Source organism: Mastigoproctus giganteus, chromosome 2 (assembly GCF_048544385.1).
Source record: "Mastigoproctus giganteus isolate SK-2022 chromosome 2, ASM4854438v1, whole genome shotgun sequence".
Lineage (NCBI taxonomy): Eukaryota > Metazoa > Arthropoda > Arachnida > Uropygi > Thelyphonidae > Mastigoproctus > Mastigoproctus giganteus.
The window spans coordinates 2,165,972-2,186,334 of record NC_143576.1 but is presented as its reverse complement, the minus strand read 5'-3'; the positions used below and the strand labels follow the sequence as shown (position 1 = coordinate 2,186,334).

At 38.2% G+C, this 20,363-nt stretch overlaps 1 protein-coding gene across 1 annotated transcript in view; it reads left to right on the top strand.

Annotated features, from left to right (window-relative positions):
• Positions 1–20,363, top strand: part of Dhc98D (Dynein heavy chain at 89D) — a 971,787-nt gene that overhangs the window by 594,771 nt on the left and 356,653 nt on the right. The window contains exon 38 of the mRNA XM_090387912.1: positions 377–502. Coding sequence (XP_090244038.1) covers positions 377–502 — 126 coding nt within the window. The remainder of the gene's footprint in view (positions 1–376; positions 503–20,363) is intronic.

Here is a 20,363-nt window from a genome sequence, read left to right as displayed (position 1 = left end):
TTCTAAATTAAGCTATGCTATCATATTGAGTCTATTCTGCCAAAAAAATATATATATATAAAATAAAAATAGGGAATCAGATAATTCTGTTTAGGACATGAGTAATATAATACTTAACATGCATTATGCAATTTGAAACTCCAATATTTATTGTGCAATATCCTGACACTAGGGTAGGATGCTGCATCATTAGACCATAATTGTCCAATTAGTTCTACATATTTCTTTCCTGAAGCAATTTCTTTACCCTGGAACTAGAATTATGTATTGTTTCCCAATGCAATAGTGATGTGATTAAAATAGCCTGAATAACTAGAAAAAATTAATGATTAAATAAGAAATATTAATAAAGTTTTCTATGTTTATTTTATTTTAGGCAATGGAAATGACAGTGGATGAAATGCGATCTATCAGTAGAGCTGGAGCTGGCCTTCTAAAATTTGTGGAGGCTGTTATGGGCTATTGTCATGTAAACAAAGATATCAAACCAAAGCGAGAAAAGGTTGTAATATTATTTCAGTTTTTAATTTGTTTATTATTAGTATTAGCAAAGGCCAAAAGGTATATATAAGTTTGTATTAATATATTGAATAAAGCATGCATAAATGGATATGAAAATTACAAAAAGTGCCAGGGTGAGGATAGTAGAAAAGGAAGTAGAGTAGATATATGAAAAGTGAAAGAAAGTTAATATCCTAAAAGTTATGATGAATTAAAATATGGGGGGGAAAACATATTTAGATAAAGGTTGAATACAGCTAAGGCAAAAGTGCAGAATCTAATGTCAGCTGAAGCAAATATTGATACATGATCAGGAATATCATTAGGGAATACACCTGACCATGTATCAGGAACTGCGTTATTATACTTGTCCATAGTAATAGAAGAAAGGTGAAAGGTCAAAAAGAAACAAAAATGTAATTAGCACATTCTTATACAGTATGGACATGGTAGTCCCAACTCAGTGTCAATTATTAAAGTAAAAATAAGAATAAGTTAGAATAAAGATCAAGTTAGAATAAAATATGGTTAAGTGTTTACAGAATGTGAATGTGTTTTATATAAATATGTAGAGTTTAGTGTAGGATTTAAAAGTTGTAATTTTGTGGAGAATGGAATTCATTAATTTGGAATAAGCAGCTGGTTTAGGGTGCCTTATTAAATTGAGGATAGGGAAGGGAAAAAGGAGTATTTAAATAAATAAAGATGAAAATTAGCAATAGAAATAGGTTAATAGGAATGCTCTTATAACCCTCGTATACACGCACTCCCATTCGTTTATACGAGGGTGAAATCAAGTTTTATGAAGGGGAAGAAAGGTAGAAATAGATGAAAGGCAGAAAGATAAAAAGCAAAGAAAAAGTTATTAAATCATGCTAAGCTACCCGGGGTCGTGAAGCCCAACCTTATAGTAAGGGCTCTGGCTTTGTAACCATTAGTATATAAAAGGGAGCTAATACCAAATGCTTGTATTGCAAGGAAAAGGCAAGCGTAAAAATATGTAAGTTGAAACATGCCAAGAAGCGAACCAAAAACGAAACTGAAAGTATAATAAGATCCACTGTAACTTTTTTAAAAAATTACATTTAATATATATATATATATATATATATATATATATATAGATTTGACTACCCAATACAATATATATATATACACACACACACCTTATGATCACTGAATTATGACCACCCCTTTGAAAACTGAATGTGACCTGTTGAACACGTGAGGTATGAAAGTGCGGTGTTAGTTGACCTATGTAACATAGATAAGGTGTCACTGATTCAGTAGGTAGTAAAATTCTGAGCATGATGGGTAAAAGGATAGATTTATCGGACGTTGATAAAGGAGAGATTGTGGGTGCTCAATGAGCTGGTGCCTCGATTTACCAAATGGCTGAACTGGTGGGGTATTCTACTTGGGCACGGAGTCAAAATGGTCAAACAACAACCCGACGGCAAAACTGCAAAGGTCAGCGAAAGGTTGATGTTAGAGGCAAGTGCCGGGTCCGACAATTTGTACAGGCGAACAGGCACAGCACTGTTGAAGATTTGACTACCCAATACAACATGGGACAACCCAGAACAATATCTGGCATGACCATGCGTCACAAGCTCGCACGATGGGCTATACAACCAGACGACCCCTACGGCATCCTCTCCTAACCAAGCTTCATCGGCCTAAAACACTTGACTGGTGCAAAGAGCATGCAAGTTGGATGTTAGAAGATTGGAAGAAGGTGTGCTAGTCGGATGAGTCATATTATTTAATCCACAACGTGGATGGTCGTGTACGGATTTGGTGTCAACAACATGAAGCTCTTGATCCATCGTGCATGGTATCAAAAGTGCAGGCTGATGGAGGCAGTTGTATGGTGTGGGGCATGTTTCATTGGTAGGAACTTGGACCGATGGTACATGTGAAACAACGTATCAGTGGTTTCCGCTATCATCAACTGCTTGCTGACTGTACACCTTGCTATGTTACACTTTTTCCAGAATTCCGATGGTGTCTTCCAAGATGACAATGTGCTGAGCCATCAGGCACTTGTGCAGGAATGGTTTGAGGAACACAGTTCTGACTTCCAGCATATTGATTGGCCTCCGAACTCCCCCAATATCAATCCCATAGAGCTCTTGTGGGACACTATGGAAAGGCATATCAGGCTTCTGGATACACCAATCACCTCCATACCTGCAATACTGACAACATTATACACAGCTTGGTTGGCCATACCTCCCAAATGCTTCCGACTACTAGTTGAATCAATTCCACATAGGATAGCTGCTGTACTGAGGGCAAAAGGAGAACCTACAAAAGTAATAGGTAGGTGGTCATAATTCAGTGATCACTCAGTGCATATTATATATATATATTTTGTCTATACAGCTATATCCATCTTGTCATACTCTTCCCACTGCAAGAAGGTAACAAAGGAAGGATACACTTGTGACAGTGGAAAATGTATGATAACAAGGTAAGAATATAACTTCCAATTGCGAGAAGGTACCCTTTCCTTCTTGCAGAGAGAAATGTACCACAGATACCAGTTGGGGTGATTGACATGCTAGTCAAACGTTAACTTTCTGAGGCCCATTATATGCTCTATAGTTTTCTGTCCCACTTCATTGAGGTTATTGTCGTTGACTCTATTGTCTGTAGCCGAGTGGTCAGGAGCGGAAGTGCAGTAGCACACGCTCTTTGAGTAGACCGGGGTTCAAGCCCCTGACTGCTGAATACGGTCGACCTGCCAACCCGCACTGGATCAGCGGGGCAGATTATGGTCCATTTCCCTCAGCATGAATTGTTGAGGAGGCTTCCATCCTGCAGTGGGTTGATAATGGCTGCACTTTACCTTTACCTATTGTCAGAGAGACAGAGAATATAGTATGCAAAAAGGATAGGTGGAACAAGACCAGGGTATGTCTGTCAGGGGCAAAACTTGATGACGTTGCAGAGCAGATATCATCTTTTAAGGCACGTAAGGTGATATTGTTAGCATTAGCATTAGCATTAGTAGAGGCATTTGATGCAAGAAAGCAAGCTTATGCAGCATCAGCCAAAAAAAATAATAATAAAAAAAAAAAAATAAATAAATAAATAAAAAATAACCACTTCCACTTCACCCCTCTGTTCGTTCGAAATACCTGTCCAGCCGAGCCTTAAACTTATTTAGGCTATCAACTTCCACGACGAGGGATGGAAGTCTGTTCCACCTACCAACCACCCGCTGGCTAAAGGCAAATTTCCGCACATCTATCCTACATCTGTCTTTCCTCAATTTGAATTTATGCCCTCTCAGGTGATTATTCTGAGCTACAGGAAGAATCCCATCAGCATTGAGCATGCTCAAACCATTCAAGGCTTTGTACACCTCTATCAGATCACCTCGCTGCTGCCTAGTCTCCAGACACTGTAATTCGCAAAACTTAAGCCTTTCTTCGTAAGAGCACCCCTTTGTTCCATTCACTAATCTTGTTGCCCTTCTCTGTACTCGTTCCAGCAGCTCTACATCCTTCTTAAAATGAGGTCTCCAGGCCTGTATACAGTACTCTAGGTGTGGCCTGACCATTGCCTTATACAAGGGAATAATCACCTCCTTATCCCTGCTAGAAAAATTCCTATATATCATTGACAATACACCATGACCTACTCTTGCAGCCCGTCTGCACTGCTCAGAGAACTTCATATCTGCCTGCACAACCACCCCCAGGTCCCTTTCATTCTCTACAACTGTCAGTGTAGTACCACAGAGTTGATACGTTGCTCTGGGGTTGCTGTTTCCCATATGTAGTACTTTACATTTGTCAATGTTAAACTTCATTTGCCACCTCTCAGCCCATCTGCTCAACCTTTCCAGATCCTGTTGCAGCAGCATAGTGTCAGTAGTGTGATTGACAACCCTGCCAACCCTCGTATCGTCTGCAAACTTGGACATTAAGCTTGATATACCATCATCAATATCATTTATAAATACAGAAAACAATAAAGGACCCAATACTGAACCCTGAGGGACTCCACTAATAACATTAGTCCACGATGAGCAGTGTCCATTGATTACCACTCTCTGTCTTCTCCCCCTCAACCACCCCTTTATCCATAGCAGCAATTTGCCTCCAATGCCACACTGCTCCAATTTGTGCAGCAGACTTCCATGTGCAACAGTATCAAAAGCCTTTCTAAGATCCAAGTATATAATATCAAAGTTATTCTCTGCATCCAGTTCTTTTGTGACTGCATCATAGTATCCAATCAAATTGGTCAGGCAAGACTTCCCCTTAACAAAACCATGCTGTGTCTGAGCTATAACTGAAGTCTTGTCTAGATGATCCTGCAGTGCTTCTTTAACCAGTGCCTCCATTAATTTTCCGGGAACAGAAGTTAAACTCACAGGTCTATAATTACTTGTGTCAGCCTTTGATCCTCCTTTGTGAATTTGGGTCACATTTGCACATCTCCAGTCCATGGGTACCTCCCCTGAGTCCAGGGAAGCTCTCATAATTATGGCTACGGGATTGCTTACTTCCATTGCTGCCTCCTTTAATATAACTGGATAGATTCCATCCACCCCAGGTGCCTTTCTTCTGTTTATCTTCAACAATTTCTCCTCCACTTTACTCTCAGTTATTACAAGATTCTCTAGCTTACTGCCAGAGTTGAATATACCTCTGGCATTCCCCTCGCTGAATAACTCCTCATGTGTGAATGTCGATGCAAAATGTTCATTTAGTTTGTTAGCTACCTGAGCAGGATCATCAACAGTTGACCCATCGATATCAAGTGGACCAATCTGATTCATCCCCTTTCTTCTAGAGTTTACATAAGTAAAGAACTCTTTGCTGTTTTTCTTCGCATCCTTTGCCAAGGATTTCTCGTAATCTGCCTTCGCCTGCCTAACCTCCTTTGTAACTTGGTTACAGATAAACTTGTATCTATCATAGGCTTCTGTGTCACGTGTTAATTTGTATGTATCCCATGCATTTTTCTTCTCTGCCATATGCCTCATTAGTTCATCTGACATCCATTTAGGCCTAAACCTTGAACAGTATTTCTTAGTTGGTATGTAAAGCCTAGTAGCTTCCAAGATAAGTTCTTTGAATGCTTCCCATTTTGAATTTGCTGTTGGTAACATCATCAGTTGATTCCACTGTATAGAATTTATATACTGTCTCAGTCCACCGTAGTCGCCTTTACGAAAGCAATACCCCTTCCCTTTACCTCTAATGGTAGTTACCTCTTTGAGTAAATCCCACTTCAGAACACTGTGATCACTGCCACCTAGTGGTTCATTTATCTGCAGATTCTTAATGCATGAAGAAACACTACTGATAATCAAATCAAGAGTATTACTCCCTCTAGTTGCCTCCCGAACATGCTGATGTAGAAAACAATCATCCAGTAAATCCACAAAAGCCTTGCTAGTGTGTGAGTGACCAGCCCCCAAATTCCAGTCAATATCTGGGAAATTAAAATCCCCCATAATAAGACTCTCTGATTTACTGGCCCACTCTATTTCTCTGTACAGTTTCTTATTATACTCATCGGAGTCATTAGGCCTATAGCACACTCCTACTCTCAATTTTGATCTCCCAATGCTTATGTCACACCAAACTGACTCGACACTGCACTGTCCAGCGATGTCGACTGGCTTCACTTCCTTGGATTTGATGTGTTTCTTAACTAATAGCATAACCCCTCCTCCCTTCCTATCCTGTCTATCCTTTCTGTAGACATTGTACTCCCCAAATTCCAGTTCTGCATTCCTTATATCTGTGTGACACCACGTCTCTGAAATCACAACAATATCTGCCTTTGATGTTTTGAGCAATACCTCAAATTCATCAAATTTATTTACTAGACTCCTAGCATTGGTGTACACGCAAGTATACATGCACCTGCTCTTCCTCTTAGCCACCCTAACACAACCCATGTGTTTACTTGTACCCCAATGATTCCCAGCAGTCTCTGAAATATCCTGCATCTTATTTTCCAGGCTGCTGCTCATTCCAATAGAAGCAGTGCAAGAATCACTTTCTCCTCTGCCAATGTCTACTGTTAATCTATTAGTCCTTGTATCACTACACTAATGACCTAAAGAGTAAGAGATCTTCAGATTTACCGGTGAAATACCACCACTTTGCTTATTGGGGGCTTGAAGTGGTGAAACCCATGTTTAGTCTCTAGAGCAAAGTTTCCGGCATCCCCCCCACCCCCCATACTTCTCCTTCAACCCATGCATGGTACTAAGTACTATAGGTTTTGATACCTTTCGTGTTTGGAGTTTTCATAAAAAAAAAAAAAAAAAAAAAACTTAACAAATACACGTCAATGCTGAAAAAAAGTCACGAGTTATGGTTAAATTTGAAAGTGTCTGAAATTCTGCCCAGACACGATAGGAGGGAGTATATGATGAGAGCTTTGTCAATCAATTCAGCCCTGGAGAGATTGTGCAAGGCTCAGAAGGTAGAAGCCAACTGGGCTAGCCAGTTGGGTAAAGTGCCTGCCTAGCAACCCAAAGGTCGCGGGTTCGAATCCCGCCTCGGGCTTGGATCAGAGTAAAATGCAAAAACTTTGGGAGGTGCAATATGGCCACAGAAGCCGATGTGCCAACAATAAAAATAAAAAATAAAAATTAGGAGGTAGAATTTTTTCAGCCTGGTCTCCACTTGGTAAAAGGAGAGACTGCTTCAACAAGGATAGGATACATTTAAAAACAAAGAGGGTGCAAGAATATTTGCAGATGCTATGAAGGGCAGTGTTAGGTGGGTCCAAAAACTGCTAGTGTGGGGGAATTCACAGACTAAAAGATTAACAGTAGCTGCAGGCAGAAGCGAAAGTGATTCTTGCACTGCTTGTATTGTAATGCGCAGTAGCAGCCTAGAGAGCAAGTTGCTGGCGATTTCAAGAACTGCTGGGAGTTATCATGAAACAAGTAAATACATGGGCTGTGTGTTAGGGTAATTATGGGTAAGAACAAGTGCATGTATACTTGCATGTACATTAATGCTAGAAGTATAGTAAATAAAATTGATGAATTTGAAGTGCTGATCAAGACATTGAAGGCAGATATTGTTGGGATATCAGAGACATGGTGTCACACAGATATAAGCAGTGCAGAATTGGAATATGTGAAGTACAATGTGTACAGAAAGGACAGACAGGATAGGAAAGGAGGAGGGGTTATCACCCTTATCAACTAGATGCACTTCCTTAGATTTTATGTTAGTTAAGAAACATAAAATCTAAGGAAGTGCATCCAGTTGACAAGGGTGGACAGTGCAATGATAAGTCTGTTTAGTGTGACATAAACGCTGGGAAAGGAAAAATGAGAGGAGTATGTTATAGGCCTAATGACCCTGATAAGTACAATGAACAGTTGTGCAGAGAAATAGAATGGGGTAGTAAATCAGCATGTCCTGTAATCACGCTAGCAAGACTTTTGTGGATTTATTGGAGGTTTGTTTTCTACAGCAATGTGTTCAAGGGGCAACCAGAGGGATTAATACCCTTGATCTGATTATCAGCAGTTATGATGCATGCATTAGAAATTTACAGATAAAGGAACCACTAAGTGACAGTAATCACAGTGTACTGATAGGTTTTTTTTTTTTTTTTTATGCCTCTACTAATGCTAATGCTAATGTGGGATTTACTTAAAGATATAACTACCATCAAGGGTAAAGGGAAGGGTTTTTCTTTTCGTAAAGGTGACTACAGTGGTCTCAGACAGTTTTTAAATTCTATACAGTGGGATCAACTGATGATGTTAGAAAGGTGAATTCTAAATGGGATGCCTTCAGAGACTTAATCTTGGAGGCTACTAGGCTTTTCATACCAACTGAGAAATACTGTTCAAGGTTCAGGCCAAAACAAATGTCGGATGAATTAATCAGGCTTGTGGCAGAGAAGAAAAATGCATGATATGCATATAAATTATCAGGCAACACAGAAGCCTATGGAAGATATAAGTTAGTCTGTAATCAAGTCACAAAGGAAGGTAGACAGGCAAAGGCAGATTATGAGAAATCTTTGGCAAAGGATGCAAAGAAAAACTGCAAAGAGTTCTTTACTTATGTACCCTAGAAGGAAGGAGATGAATGAGATTGGTTCAATTAACATAGACAGTTCGACTATTGATAATCCTGCTCAAGTAGCTGATAAACTGATGAGTAGTAGTAGTGGCATGTAATGCAAGAAAGCAAGTGTATGAGCTTATGCAGCATCAACCAAAAAAAAAAAAAAAATCACACCATTCCCTCCAAATGCCTGTCCAGTTCCTCCTTAAATTTATTTAACCTATCAACTTCCAAACGACAGATGGAAGTTTGTTCCAGAAATTAACCACCCACTGGCTAATGGCAAATTTCCGCACATCTATTCTATATCTGTCTTTTCTTAATTTGAATTTATGCCCCCTTAGGTTCGTAATCTGAACAAGTGGAAGGATCCCATCAGGCTCGTGTTTTGCATCTACATTTACACATGAGAAGTTATTCAAGGCGGGGAATGCCAGAAGTTTATCAAACTCTTTAAGGGATCTAAGTGATTTTGTGATAACTGAGAGCAAAGCGGAGGAGAAATTGTTGATGTTAAACATAAAAAAAGGCACCTGTGGCAGATGGAATCTATCTAGTTATAATGAAGGAGGCAGCAAGGGAATTGAGCAAACCCTTAGCCATAATTATGAGAACATCCTTAGAGTCAGGGGATGTACCTGTGGACTGGCGATGTGCGAATGTAACCCCCAATTGGAGATACATTCCCAGTTGGGGATACAAAGGGGGTTCAAAAGGTGACACAAATAATTAAAGCCCTGTTAGTGTAACTTCTGTTCCGGGGAAAATAATGGAGTCACTGGTTAGAGAGGTGATACAGGATCACCTAGACAAAATAGCAGTAATAGTTCAGACACAGCATGGGTTTGTTAAGGGGAAGTGTTGTGTGACCAATTTGATTGGATACTACTGTGTGGTTACAAAGGAACTGGATGCTAAAAATAATTTTGATATCATATACTTGCATTTCAGCAAAGTTTTTGATACTGTGGCACATGGAATGCTGCTGTAAAAATTTGAGTGGTATGGCATTAAATTCAAGTTACTGCAATGGATAAAGGGATCGTTGAGTGGGAGATGGCAGAGAATGGTAATAAATGGACCCTGCTTTACATGGACTAATGTTATTAGTGGAGTCCCCCAGGGTTTGGTGCTGGTCCCATTGTTGTTTTATGTATTTATCAATGATGTTTTCAATGAAGGTGTATCAGGTTTAATGTCCAAGCTTGCCGATGATACAAAGATTGGCAGGGTTGATAATGACACTAAAGACTGTATCCTACTGCAACAAGATTTAGGAAAGTTTGGCAGATGGGCTGAGAAAAGGCAACTGAAGTTTAACATTGACAAATGCAAAGTACTGCATATAGGTAGCAGAAACCCAAGAGAAACATACCAGCTCTATGGTATTACACTCAGGAAGGTGGAGAATGAAAAAGACCTGGGGGTAATTGTGCAGTCAAATATGAAGTTCTCTGAGCAGTGCAGACAGGCTGCCAATTCAAGGTGGTCTGGCCACAACTTGAGTACTGTATACAGGTCTGGGGACCTCATTTTAGGAAGGATGTAGATTTGCTAGAATGAGTACAGAGAAGGATAACAATATTGGTGAGAGAGAGAGAGAGAGAGAGAGAGAGAGAGAGAGAGAGAGAGAGAGAGAGAGAGAGAGAGAGAGAGAGAGGATGCCTCCGTAGCCAGATGGGTAGGAGCAGCAGTGTGTGGCACACGCTTCTTGATTAGACCGGAGGTCGAAGACCACCAAATACGGAGGATGCATAAAGGTCAGGGAATGACCACCGCATATCCGTGGAGCAATATGGCCTTAGTTGCTAATGCTCCAGAAAAAAAAAAACACCAAATAACAAACAGGAACAGAGAGGTGCGCTTATGAAGAAATGCTTAAGTTCTCCAAATTGCAACATCTGGAGACTAGGCACCTTTGAGGTGATCTGATTGAGATGTATAAGGCCTTGAATGGTTTGAGCAGGCTCAATCCTGACGGGATACTTCCACTTGCTCAGACTAAGAACCTGAGGGGGCATAGATTCAAATTGAGGAAAGACAGTTGTAGGATAGATGTGCAGATTTTTCCCTTTAGCCAATGGGTAGTTTTATTGCTAGAACAGACTTCTGTCTGTTGTTGTGGAAGTTGATAGCCTTAAATAAATTTAAGGCTGAACTAGTCAAACATTTGGGTCAACTGGATGGGTGAGGGTTTTTTTTATGTTTTTTTATTGTACATTAATAAAATTTTATTAATTTTATTTGCTAAGCAAATCAGTGTACAAAGATAAATCTGTTACATCCAAGTGGTACAAATATAAATTTGTTTCATCCAGTGGTACAAAAATAAATCTGTTGCATCCAGTGGTAGAAAGATAAATCATATCCGATACAAAGATAAATAAATCTTACATACAGTACAAAGATAAATAAATCTTACATACAGTACAAAGATAAATAAATCTTATATCCAGTGGTGCAAAGATAAATCTATTATATCCAGTGGCAAACAAGGTACAATTACCAGATTTGTTTGTAAAGCTAATACAGAACTACATGGAGGTTTATCAAACTGGAAACTGTAATGTGGTATACTGTTATCAGCAAAACTATTGATAGTATTTATTTTCAGTGAGAAGTCATTAATATACAGGAAGAAAAGAGTGAAATAACAGAACTGCAGAGAATTTCAGCATTAGATGAGAAATTAGAATACAAGCGAGCCATCTACTCTCACCTGCAGTGAGCAAGTTTTTAAATATAAAGTTTTTATTTATAAATAAATAAATAAACCCAGTACCCTATCTGCAGCCCAATCAAAAGTAGCTCTTCTTTATATTGGCACTTAAAAAAAATTTCATTCTTATGTGTAAATAAACTTTCATTATACTATAATTTTATACACAATATACTTCCTCAAATGTAGGCATAATCAAATATTTAACACATTTGCTTATGCCTATATTTGAAGAAGTATATTCAGTGTGTTGTAATTTTCATAATGTTGAGAGGAAAAAAATAAAGGAACATTCCAAAATCCTCAATATTGCAAAAGTTCATAAATAAGGTTGAAAAGTAAAAGTCGGAAATTCATAGCCAAATGCATTCACTTATTTTTGATAAAACTTAAATTTTATCAAATTTTTTTTTATTCCATGTATTAGCCTCATAGACTAACTTCAACACAAAAAAAATCAAATAAAACTGTCTACCAAGCTATAAACAAAAACCAAACATTTTATAGAATCCAAAGTTCAATCAGTCTGACAACAGAATTGAGCAGTTGTTAATTTCATGTGCCTTTACTTTTACATACAGCAGTCATTTGTCAATTTCTTAAGAATGACTGCCCATATGCATTCAACATAGTACTTGTTTGCTTTGTCAATTCTTATATGCATAACCGCAGTTGCTTCTCCGCATCACTCGTGGTGCAGTTCAACACGTTTTATTATTATTATTATTAGCCATATGGTGCAAGGAAGCCTGAGGCTTATGCTGCACCAGCCAAAAAAAAAAAAAAAAAATTCTGAGTTACCCTGTGAGAGAGAAGTATAAAGGTATCACCAAGAAAGAGAAGAATGATGATATTCAGCTCAGGTTGTTTGTTTGTTTGAGGATTTTTTTGGCGCATGGGCATCTATGGCCATAGTGTGCCATTCAGCTCAGGACCCTGGGTGTGCCAAGTCCATACTCACCAGATGTAAGCCCCTGAGGTTGTATGTATCAGAAGCAGTGAACTTGTTATTGTTGTGAAAAACCATGTGCAAATAAACTGTGATAAATGTGAGTGGAATTATCAAAGTAGAAGTAAATGAAGAGTGCATTGGTAGCCTGTTCCATTAGCAGTTGTTTGCCTACTTTTTGTCAATTTCTTTATTTAGTATTTAGTTAACTTTTATTCCTATATTACAGGAATGCTGTCAACAGAAATGTGAGCAGAATGTAGTTGTTCTATGATAAATTATAATCAATGGCACTTTTTTTTTTTTTTTTAAATGGAACGTTATGGATAATGGGTCAGAATTTTGAATTTTTTTTTGATTTCAGGCTTCCTTTTTCCAGATTCTAAATAAAAGCCAGATGAATAAAGTAATCTATTTAATAAAGTTAATAAATAATAAATTACTCATGCAGGTAATTTGGAAAAAATTAGTCATACATTGCTGCTAACTGAGGAAGCTGCCAAAGTGTTCTTGTTTATTTGTATATACATGGTTTTTTCCACTTCATTTGAAATTTATTCTTGTTTATATTTTTTGTTAAAATGCTGAAAACTTCCAAAAATTGCAAATCACCAGATTCCAAGTCTGCTGGTTTTCAGATGTTCTATCTGTGGAGTGTCCTTTTCTTTTCTGTAGTTTTCAAATATCTCTTACAAAAAAGATGGAAAATTTCATTACCTGAGAGAGTTTAAAAATCAACCTGCTCACCGAAGGTCTGTAATAGAACTCACAACATCCATAGGACATACTAGCTTTACTTTAAATTTCAATTGACATTGAAAACAAGGTTAAAATTTAAATGGAAATAAATAATTAATTCAGTTACCCTGCCCAGTTCCCTTGAATTGTAATAGAGCAATGCCTGTATAGCTGTTAAATGCCTACTATATAGGAATGAAAGTAGAGAAATACCTATCTCTGAATCATTTTATGTAAAAGGACCACTTGAATGCCTTTATGAATAACACAAAGAGTGGATGAGATGGAAGCTTCAATGAGAATTCACGCCTTTATTCTAAATCTGTGTCGGGATTGGACTTCTCACCTCTTCCATAGTGAATATATTTTGTGTTTCTGCAGTCTATTGAGGAATAATCTGTAAGACTCCTCAACATGTATTTATTCAAATGTGCGTAAATGTGACTTTGTATTGGTATTAGTATTAATAGTGGCAAATAATACAAGAAAGCAAGCTTATACAGGATCAGTCAAAATATCCCATTTCACCTATCCATCCCATTGCCTCCAATAGTAAGACTTTTGTGGATTTATGGGATGATTGTTTGCTGCAGCAGCATGTTCGAGAGGCAACCAGAGAGGGTAATACTCTTGATCTGGTTATCAGCAGTGATCATTCGTGTATTAAGAATTTGCAGATAAAGGAACCACTAGGTGGCAGTGATCATAGTGTACTGATGTGGAATTTACTTAAAGATATAATTACCATCAGGGGTAAAGGAAAGGGTTTTTGCTTCCGTAAAGGTGAGTACAGTGGTCTCAGACAGTTTTTAAATCCTGTACAGTGGGATCAACTGACGATGTTACCAACAGTAAATTCTAAGTGGGAAGCATTCAAGGAATTAATCATGGAAGCTACTAAAAGTTTCATACCTATTAATTATTATTATTATTATTATTATTATTATTATTATTATTATTAGCCATATGGTGCAAGGAAGCTTGAGGCTTATGCTGCACCAGCCAAAAAAAAAAAAAATTCCCCACGTTACCCTGAGAGAGAGAAAGACAGAGACAGAGAATAAGAAATAGAAGGGAATCACCAAGAAAGCAAGAAAGAAGAATGATGATATCCAGCTCAGCACCCTGGGTTTGCCAAGCCCATACTCACCATATTGTCTGAAGGCATCAGTTATTATTATTATTATTAGCCATTTGGTGCAAGGAAGCCAGAGGCTTATGCTGCAACAGCCAAAAAAAAAAAAAAAATTTTCTGAATTACCCTAGAGAGAGAGAGAGAGAGAGAGAAGTAGAAGGGAATCACCAAGAAAGAGAAGAATGATGATATCCAATATCTAGCTCGGGACCCTGGGTGTGCCGAGCCCATACTCATCAGATGTGAGCCCCTGTCCATTGTTGAGGAATCTCATTCTTAATAAGCGGCTTAAAATGGTACATGAAAATTATTATTCTATAGCTTATGCTGATGACCTTGTTTTGTTTATCTATGGAAATTCAAGGCATCAACTAGAAAAACCATGCTAATGAAACTCTTCATTGCACTGCTAATTGGACTGAGTGTAATGAAAAAAAGTTTCTGCTACTAAAACCTGCAAAATGATCTTTCAAGGAATTCTTTCAGGTCACCTTTTATTTAAATTGATGGTAACTTGTATACCATATATCCAGTGCTATAGTCTTAAAAGTAGCAGAAGGTATACTCCATTAATGTTATGAAAAAGAGAGAATATACTGTGCATATCAGCTTATTAATCAAATTCGCTTCAGTCGCACAGAATAAAACAAGAGATTTTTAAAAATAATATTCTGTATTTTGGTAATCAGCGTGTGAAAAACTTCTGATAGTCAACAAAATTAAATTTTTATAATATTTGTTTTTTAAAATCTTTCAAAAACCAGAAAGTATACACTGTTCGCCTAAAAAAATCAAAAGTGTATATGGCATATACCCTCCACTACAGCCCTGCATATATCTACAATGAAATTTACTGGCTTGACTATAGACAATCATGTTAACTTTGTCTTCATTTAATTTATTTGGAACAGGGGGTCAGGGCTTTTTGTTTTACAATAGATTTTTGATGTCCTTTTTATTTTTTGAATTGTAACCTTTATCGTCACATACACAAAAGTAACATTCGGCATGGCTTACTGGCTCCCGCCACACCATAGGAATAGCAATTTTTTTTTATAGCACACCTTTTTTCCTCGACTCCATTTTCTAAGATGTTCGACACATATAGGGCATACTTTATACGGTGCCTGTGATTTATCCTGATCACCTAGTGTTATATCAAAGTATGCATAATATGATTTTTTTAAAAAATCGGTAATATTTTGCCTCTACTTTACAGAAACAAAACAACCACATATGTAACAAAATATGTTGGGACTGTTTATACACTTTCTGGTTGCCATACCAAAAGAAAACTAACACACAGTGAGAGCGCACGACGGTTTTACAGGAGTACTGTGACCTCATAAGGGATTTGCCACTTATATAGGCTCCGTGGTTGAGTGGACTGTACAAACAAGTGAGTGCATGCTCAGACAAGTTTAACCCGTAACTACATACAGGAGTCTCCCAGACTCCACTTGGAAAAAAAAATTCTGGGAATCACAGATCGGCCGGAAGAGCAGGGTGTGGGGGCCACCTACCTTCCTGGGTCAAGGTCAGTTACCTTGGAGTGTGTGTAGTTACAAGTTAAACATGCACAATCTGTTGTTGTTGTTGTTTGATTTTTAGGATCATTAGCAACTAAGGCCATATTGCTCCGGGAATATGCGGTGGTCATTCCCTGACCTTTCCGCATCCTCCATATTTGGTGGTGACGGGCTCGAACCCCGGTCTAATCAAGAAGCGTGTACGCACTGCTGCTCCTTCCCACCTGGCTACGGAGGCGCCACAATCTGTTGTATTTGAGGCAAATATTTGATACTGATTAGGAATATAGGGGTATAAAACTTGTAAACCATTGCAGAAACTATAGTTATGTACACATTTTCATATAATACCTAGGTAATATTTTGTTAATGAATTGTGAAAAATCTTTATGTGATAGAAACAAACGGACTTTGGCTTCGTAATCAGTAAACATGCATAAATTTAGCATTAGCATATGATGCAAGAAAGCAAGCTTATGCAGCATCTACCCAAAAAAAAAAACACTTCCATTTCATCCCTCCATTCGTTCGAAATACCTGTCCAGCTGAGCCTTACATTTATTTAAGCTATTAACTTCCACAACAAGGGATGAAAGTCTGTTCCACCAACCAACTACCCACTGGCTAAAGGCAAATTTCTGAACATCTATCCTACATCTGTCTTTCCTCAATCTGAATTTATGCCTTCTCAGGTGATTATTCTGAGCAAGAGGAAGAATCCCATCGGCATTCATCATGCTCAAACCATTCAAGGCTTTATAGATCTCTATCAGATCCATTCGCAGGTACCTGGTCTCCAGACACTGTAATTTGCAAAACATAAGCCTTTCTTCATAAGAGCAACCCTTTGTTCCATTCATTAATCTTGTTGCCCTTCTCTGTACTCGTTCCAGCAGCTCTACATCCTTTTTGAAATGAGGCCTCCAGACTTGTATACAGTACTCAAGGTGTGGCCTGACCATTGCCTTATACAAGGGAATGATCCCGTCTTTATCCCTGCTAGAAATATTCCTGTATGTCATTGACAATACACCATGAGCTACTCTTCCAGCCTGTCTGCACTGCTCAGAGAACTTCACATCTGCCTGCACAATTACCCACAGGTCCTTTTCATTCTCTACCACTGTCAGTGTAGTACCGCAGAGTTGATACGTTGCTCTGGGGTTGCTGTTTCCCATATGTAGTACTTTACATTTGTCAATGTTAAACTTCATTTGCCACCTCTCATCCCATCTGCTCAACCTTTCCAGATCCTGTTGCAGCAGCATAGTGTCAGTAGTTTCCTTGACAACCCTGCCAACCTTTGTATCGTCTGCAAACTTGGACATTAAGCTTGATATACCATCATCAATATTATTTATAAATACAGAAAACAATAATGGACCCAACACTGAACCCTGAGGGACTCCACTAATAACATTAGTCCACGACGAGCAGTGTTCATTGATTACCACTTTCTGTCTTCTCCCCCCTCAACCATCCCTTTATCTATAGCAGCAATTTGCTTTCAATGCCACACTGCTCCAATTTGTACAGCAGTCTTCCATGTGCAACAGTATCAAAAGCCTTTCTAAGATCCAAATATATAATATCAAAGTTATTCCCTGCATCCAGTTCTTTTGTGACTGCATCATAGTATCCAATCAAATTGGTCAGGTAAGACTTTCCCTTAACAAAACCATGCTGAGTCCGAGCTATAACTGAAGTCTTGTCTACATGATCCTGCAGTGCTTCTTTAACCAGTGCCTCCATTAATTTTCCTGGACTGAAATTAAACTGACAGGTCTATAATTACTTGTGTCAGGCTTTGATCCTCCTTTGTGAATTGGGGTCACATTTGCACATCTCCAGTCTATGGGTATCTCCACTGAGTCCAAGGAAGCTCTCATAATTATGGCTAAGGGTTTGCTTACTTCCTTTGCTGCCTCCTTTAATATAACTAGATAGAACCCGTCCAACCAAGGTGAATTTCTTGTGTTTATCTTCAGCAATTTCTCCTCCACTTTACTCTCATTTATTACAAGATTATCTAGCTTACTAACAGAGTTGAATACACCGCTGGCATTCCCCTCGCTGAATAACTCCTCATGTGTGAATGTTGATGCAAAATATTCATTTAGTTTGTTAGCTACCTAAGCAGGACCATCAACAGTTGAACCACCGATATCAAGAGGACCAATCTGATTCATCCCATTTCTTCTAGAGTTTACATAAGTAAAGAACTCTTTGCTGTTTTTCTTTGCATCCTTTGAAAAAAATGTTTCTCGTTATCTGCCTTCGCCTGCCTATCCTCCTTTGTAACTTGGTTACAGATCAGCTTATATCTATCAGAGGCTTCTGTGTCATATGTTAATAAATATGTATCCCATGCATTTTTCTTCTCTGCTATATGTGTCATAAGTTCATCTGACATCCATTTAGGCCTAAATCTTGAACAATATTTCTTAGTTGGTATGTACAGTCTAGTAGCTTCCAAGATAAGTTCTTTGAATGCTTCCCATTTTGAATTTGCTTTTGGTAACATCAGGTGGTTCCACTGTATAGAATTTAAATACTGTCTCAGACTATCGTAGTCGCCTTTATGAAAGCAAAAACCCTTCCCTTTACCCCTGATGGTAGTTACCTCTTTGAGTAAATCCCACTTCAGCACACTGTGGTCACTGCCACCTAGTGGTTCTTTTATCTGCAGATTCTTAATGCATGAAGAATCACTACTGATAATCAGATCAAGAGTATTACTCCTAGTTGCCTCCTGAACAAGCTGATGTAGAAAACAATCATCCAGTAAATGCACAAAAGCCTTGCTAGTGTGTGAGTGACCAACCCACAAATTCCAGTCAATATCTGGGAAATTAAAATCCCACATTATAAGGCTCTCTGATTTACTGGTCTCCTCTGTTTCCCTGTACAGTTTCTTATTATACTCATCAGAGTCATTAGGCCTATAGCACACTCCTACTCTCAATTAAGAAATATTGTTCAAGGTTTAGGCTTAAACATTTATCAAATGAACTAAGGAGACTCATGACAGAGAAATAAAATGCATGGGATGCATATAAATTATCAAGCGACTCAGAAGCCTATGGCAAATATAAGCTACTCTGTAATCAGGTCACAAAGGAGGTTAGGCAGGCGAAGGCAGATTACCAAAAATCTTTGGCAGTGGATGCTAAGAAAAACAGCAAGGATTTCTTTACTTATTTAAACTCTAAAAGGAAGGGGATGAATTGGCCACTTGATATCGATGGTTCGACTGTTGATGATCCTGCTCAGATAGCAAACAAACTGAATGAGTATTTTGCATCTACATTCACACATGAGGAGTTATTAAGGTTTGAAAATGGCAGAAGGTTATCAAATTGTAGCAGGGTTCTTAATGATTTTGTAATAACTGAGACCAAAGTGGAGGAGAAATTATTGAAGATAAACATAATAAAGGCGGATATTGTTGGGATAGCAGAGACGTGGTGTCATGCAGATAATAAGGAATGCAGAACTGGAATTTGGGGAGACCAATGTGTACAGAAAGGATAGACAGGATAGGAAGGGAGGAGGTGTTATCCTGAAAATTAAGAAAAACATAAAATCAAAAGAAGTGCATCCAGTTGATATAGATGAACAGTGCACTGTTGAGTTAGTTTGGTGTGACATAAGCACTGCTAAAGCAAAAATAAGAGTAGGAGTGTGTTCTATGCCTAATGACTCAAATGAGTACAATGAACAATTGTTCAGAGAAATAGAGTGGACTAGTAAATCAGAATGTCTTATAATGGGGGATTTTTACTTCCCAGATATTGACTGGAACTTGTGGGTTGGTCACTCACACACTAGTAAGACTTTTGTGGATTTATTGGATGATTGTTTTCTGAAGCAGCATGTTCGAGAGGCAACCAGATAGGGTAATACTCTTGATCTGGTTATCAGCAGTGATCATTCGTGTATTAAGAATTTTTAGATTAAGGAACCACTAGGTAGCAGTGATCACATTGTGCTGATGGGGGATTTACTTAAAGATATAATTACCATCAGGGGTAAAGGAAGGAGTTTTTGCTTCCATAAAGGTGAGTATGGTGGTCTCAGACAGTTTTTAAATTCTACACAGTGGGATCAACTGACGATGTTCCCAACAGTAAATTCTAAGTGGTAAGCAGATTTCTCTTAATCTGCCTTCGCCTGCCTAACCTACTAAAAGTTTCATACCTATTAAGAAATATTGTTCAAAGTTTAGGACTAAATTATCAAATGAACTAATAAGACTCCTGACAGACAAAAAAAATGCATAAAAATTATCAAGTGACTCAGAAGCCTATGGCAGATATAAGCTAATCTGTAATCTGTTCACAAAGGAGGTTAGGCAGGTGAAGGCAGATTATGAGAAATCTTTGGAAAAGGATGCTAAGAAAAACAGCAAGGATTTCTTTACTTATATAAACTCTATAAGGAAGGGGATCAATCTGATTGGTCCACTTGACATCGATGGTTCGACTGTTGATGATCCTCCTCAGATAGCAAACAAACTGAATGAGTATTTTGCTTCTACATTCAAACATGAGGAGTTATTAAAGTTTGAAAATGGCAGAAAGTTATCAAATTTTAGCAGGGTGCTTAATGATTTTTTAATAACTGAGAGCAAAGTGGAGGAGAAATTGTTAAATTTAAAACTAAGAAAGGCACCTGGGGTGGATGGGATCTATCCAGTTATATTAAAGGAGGCAGC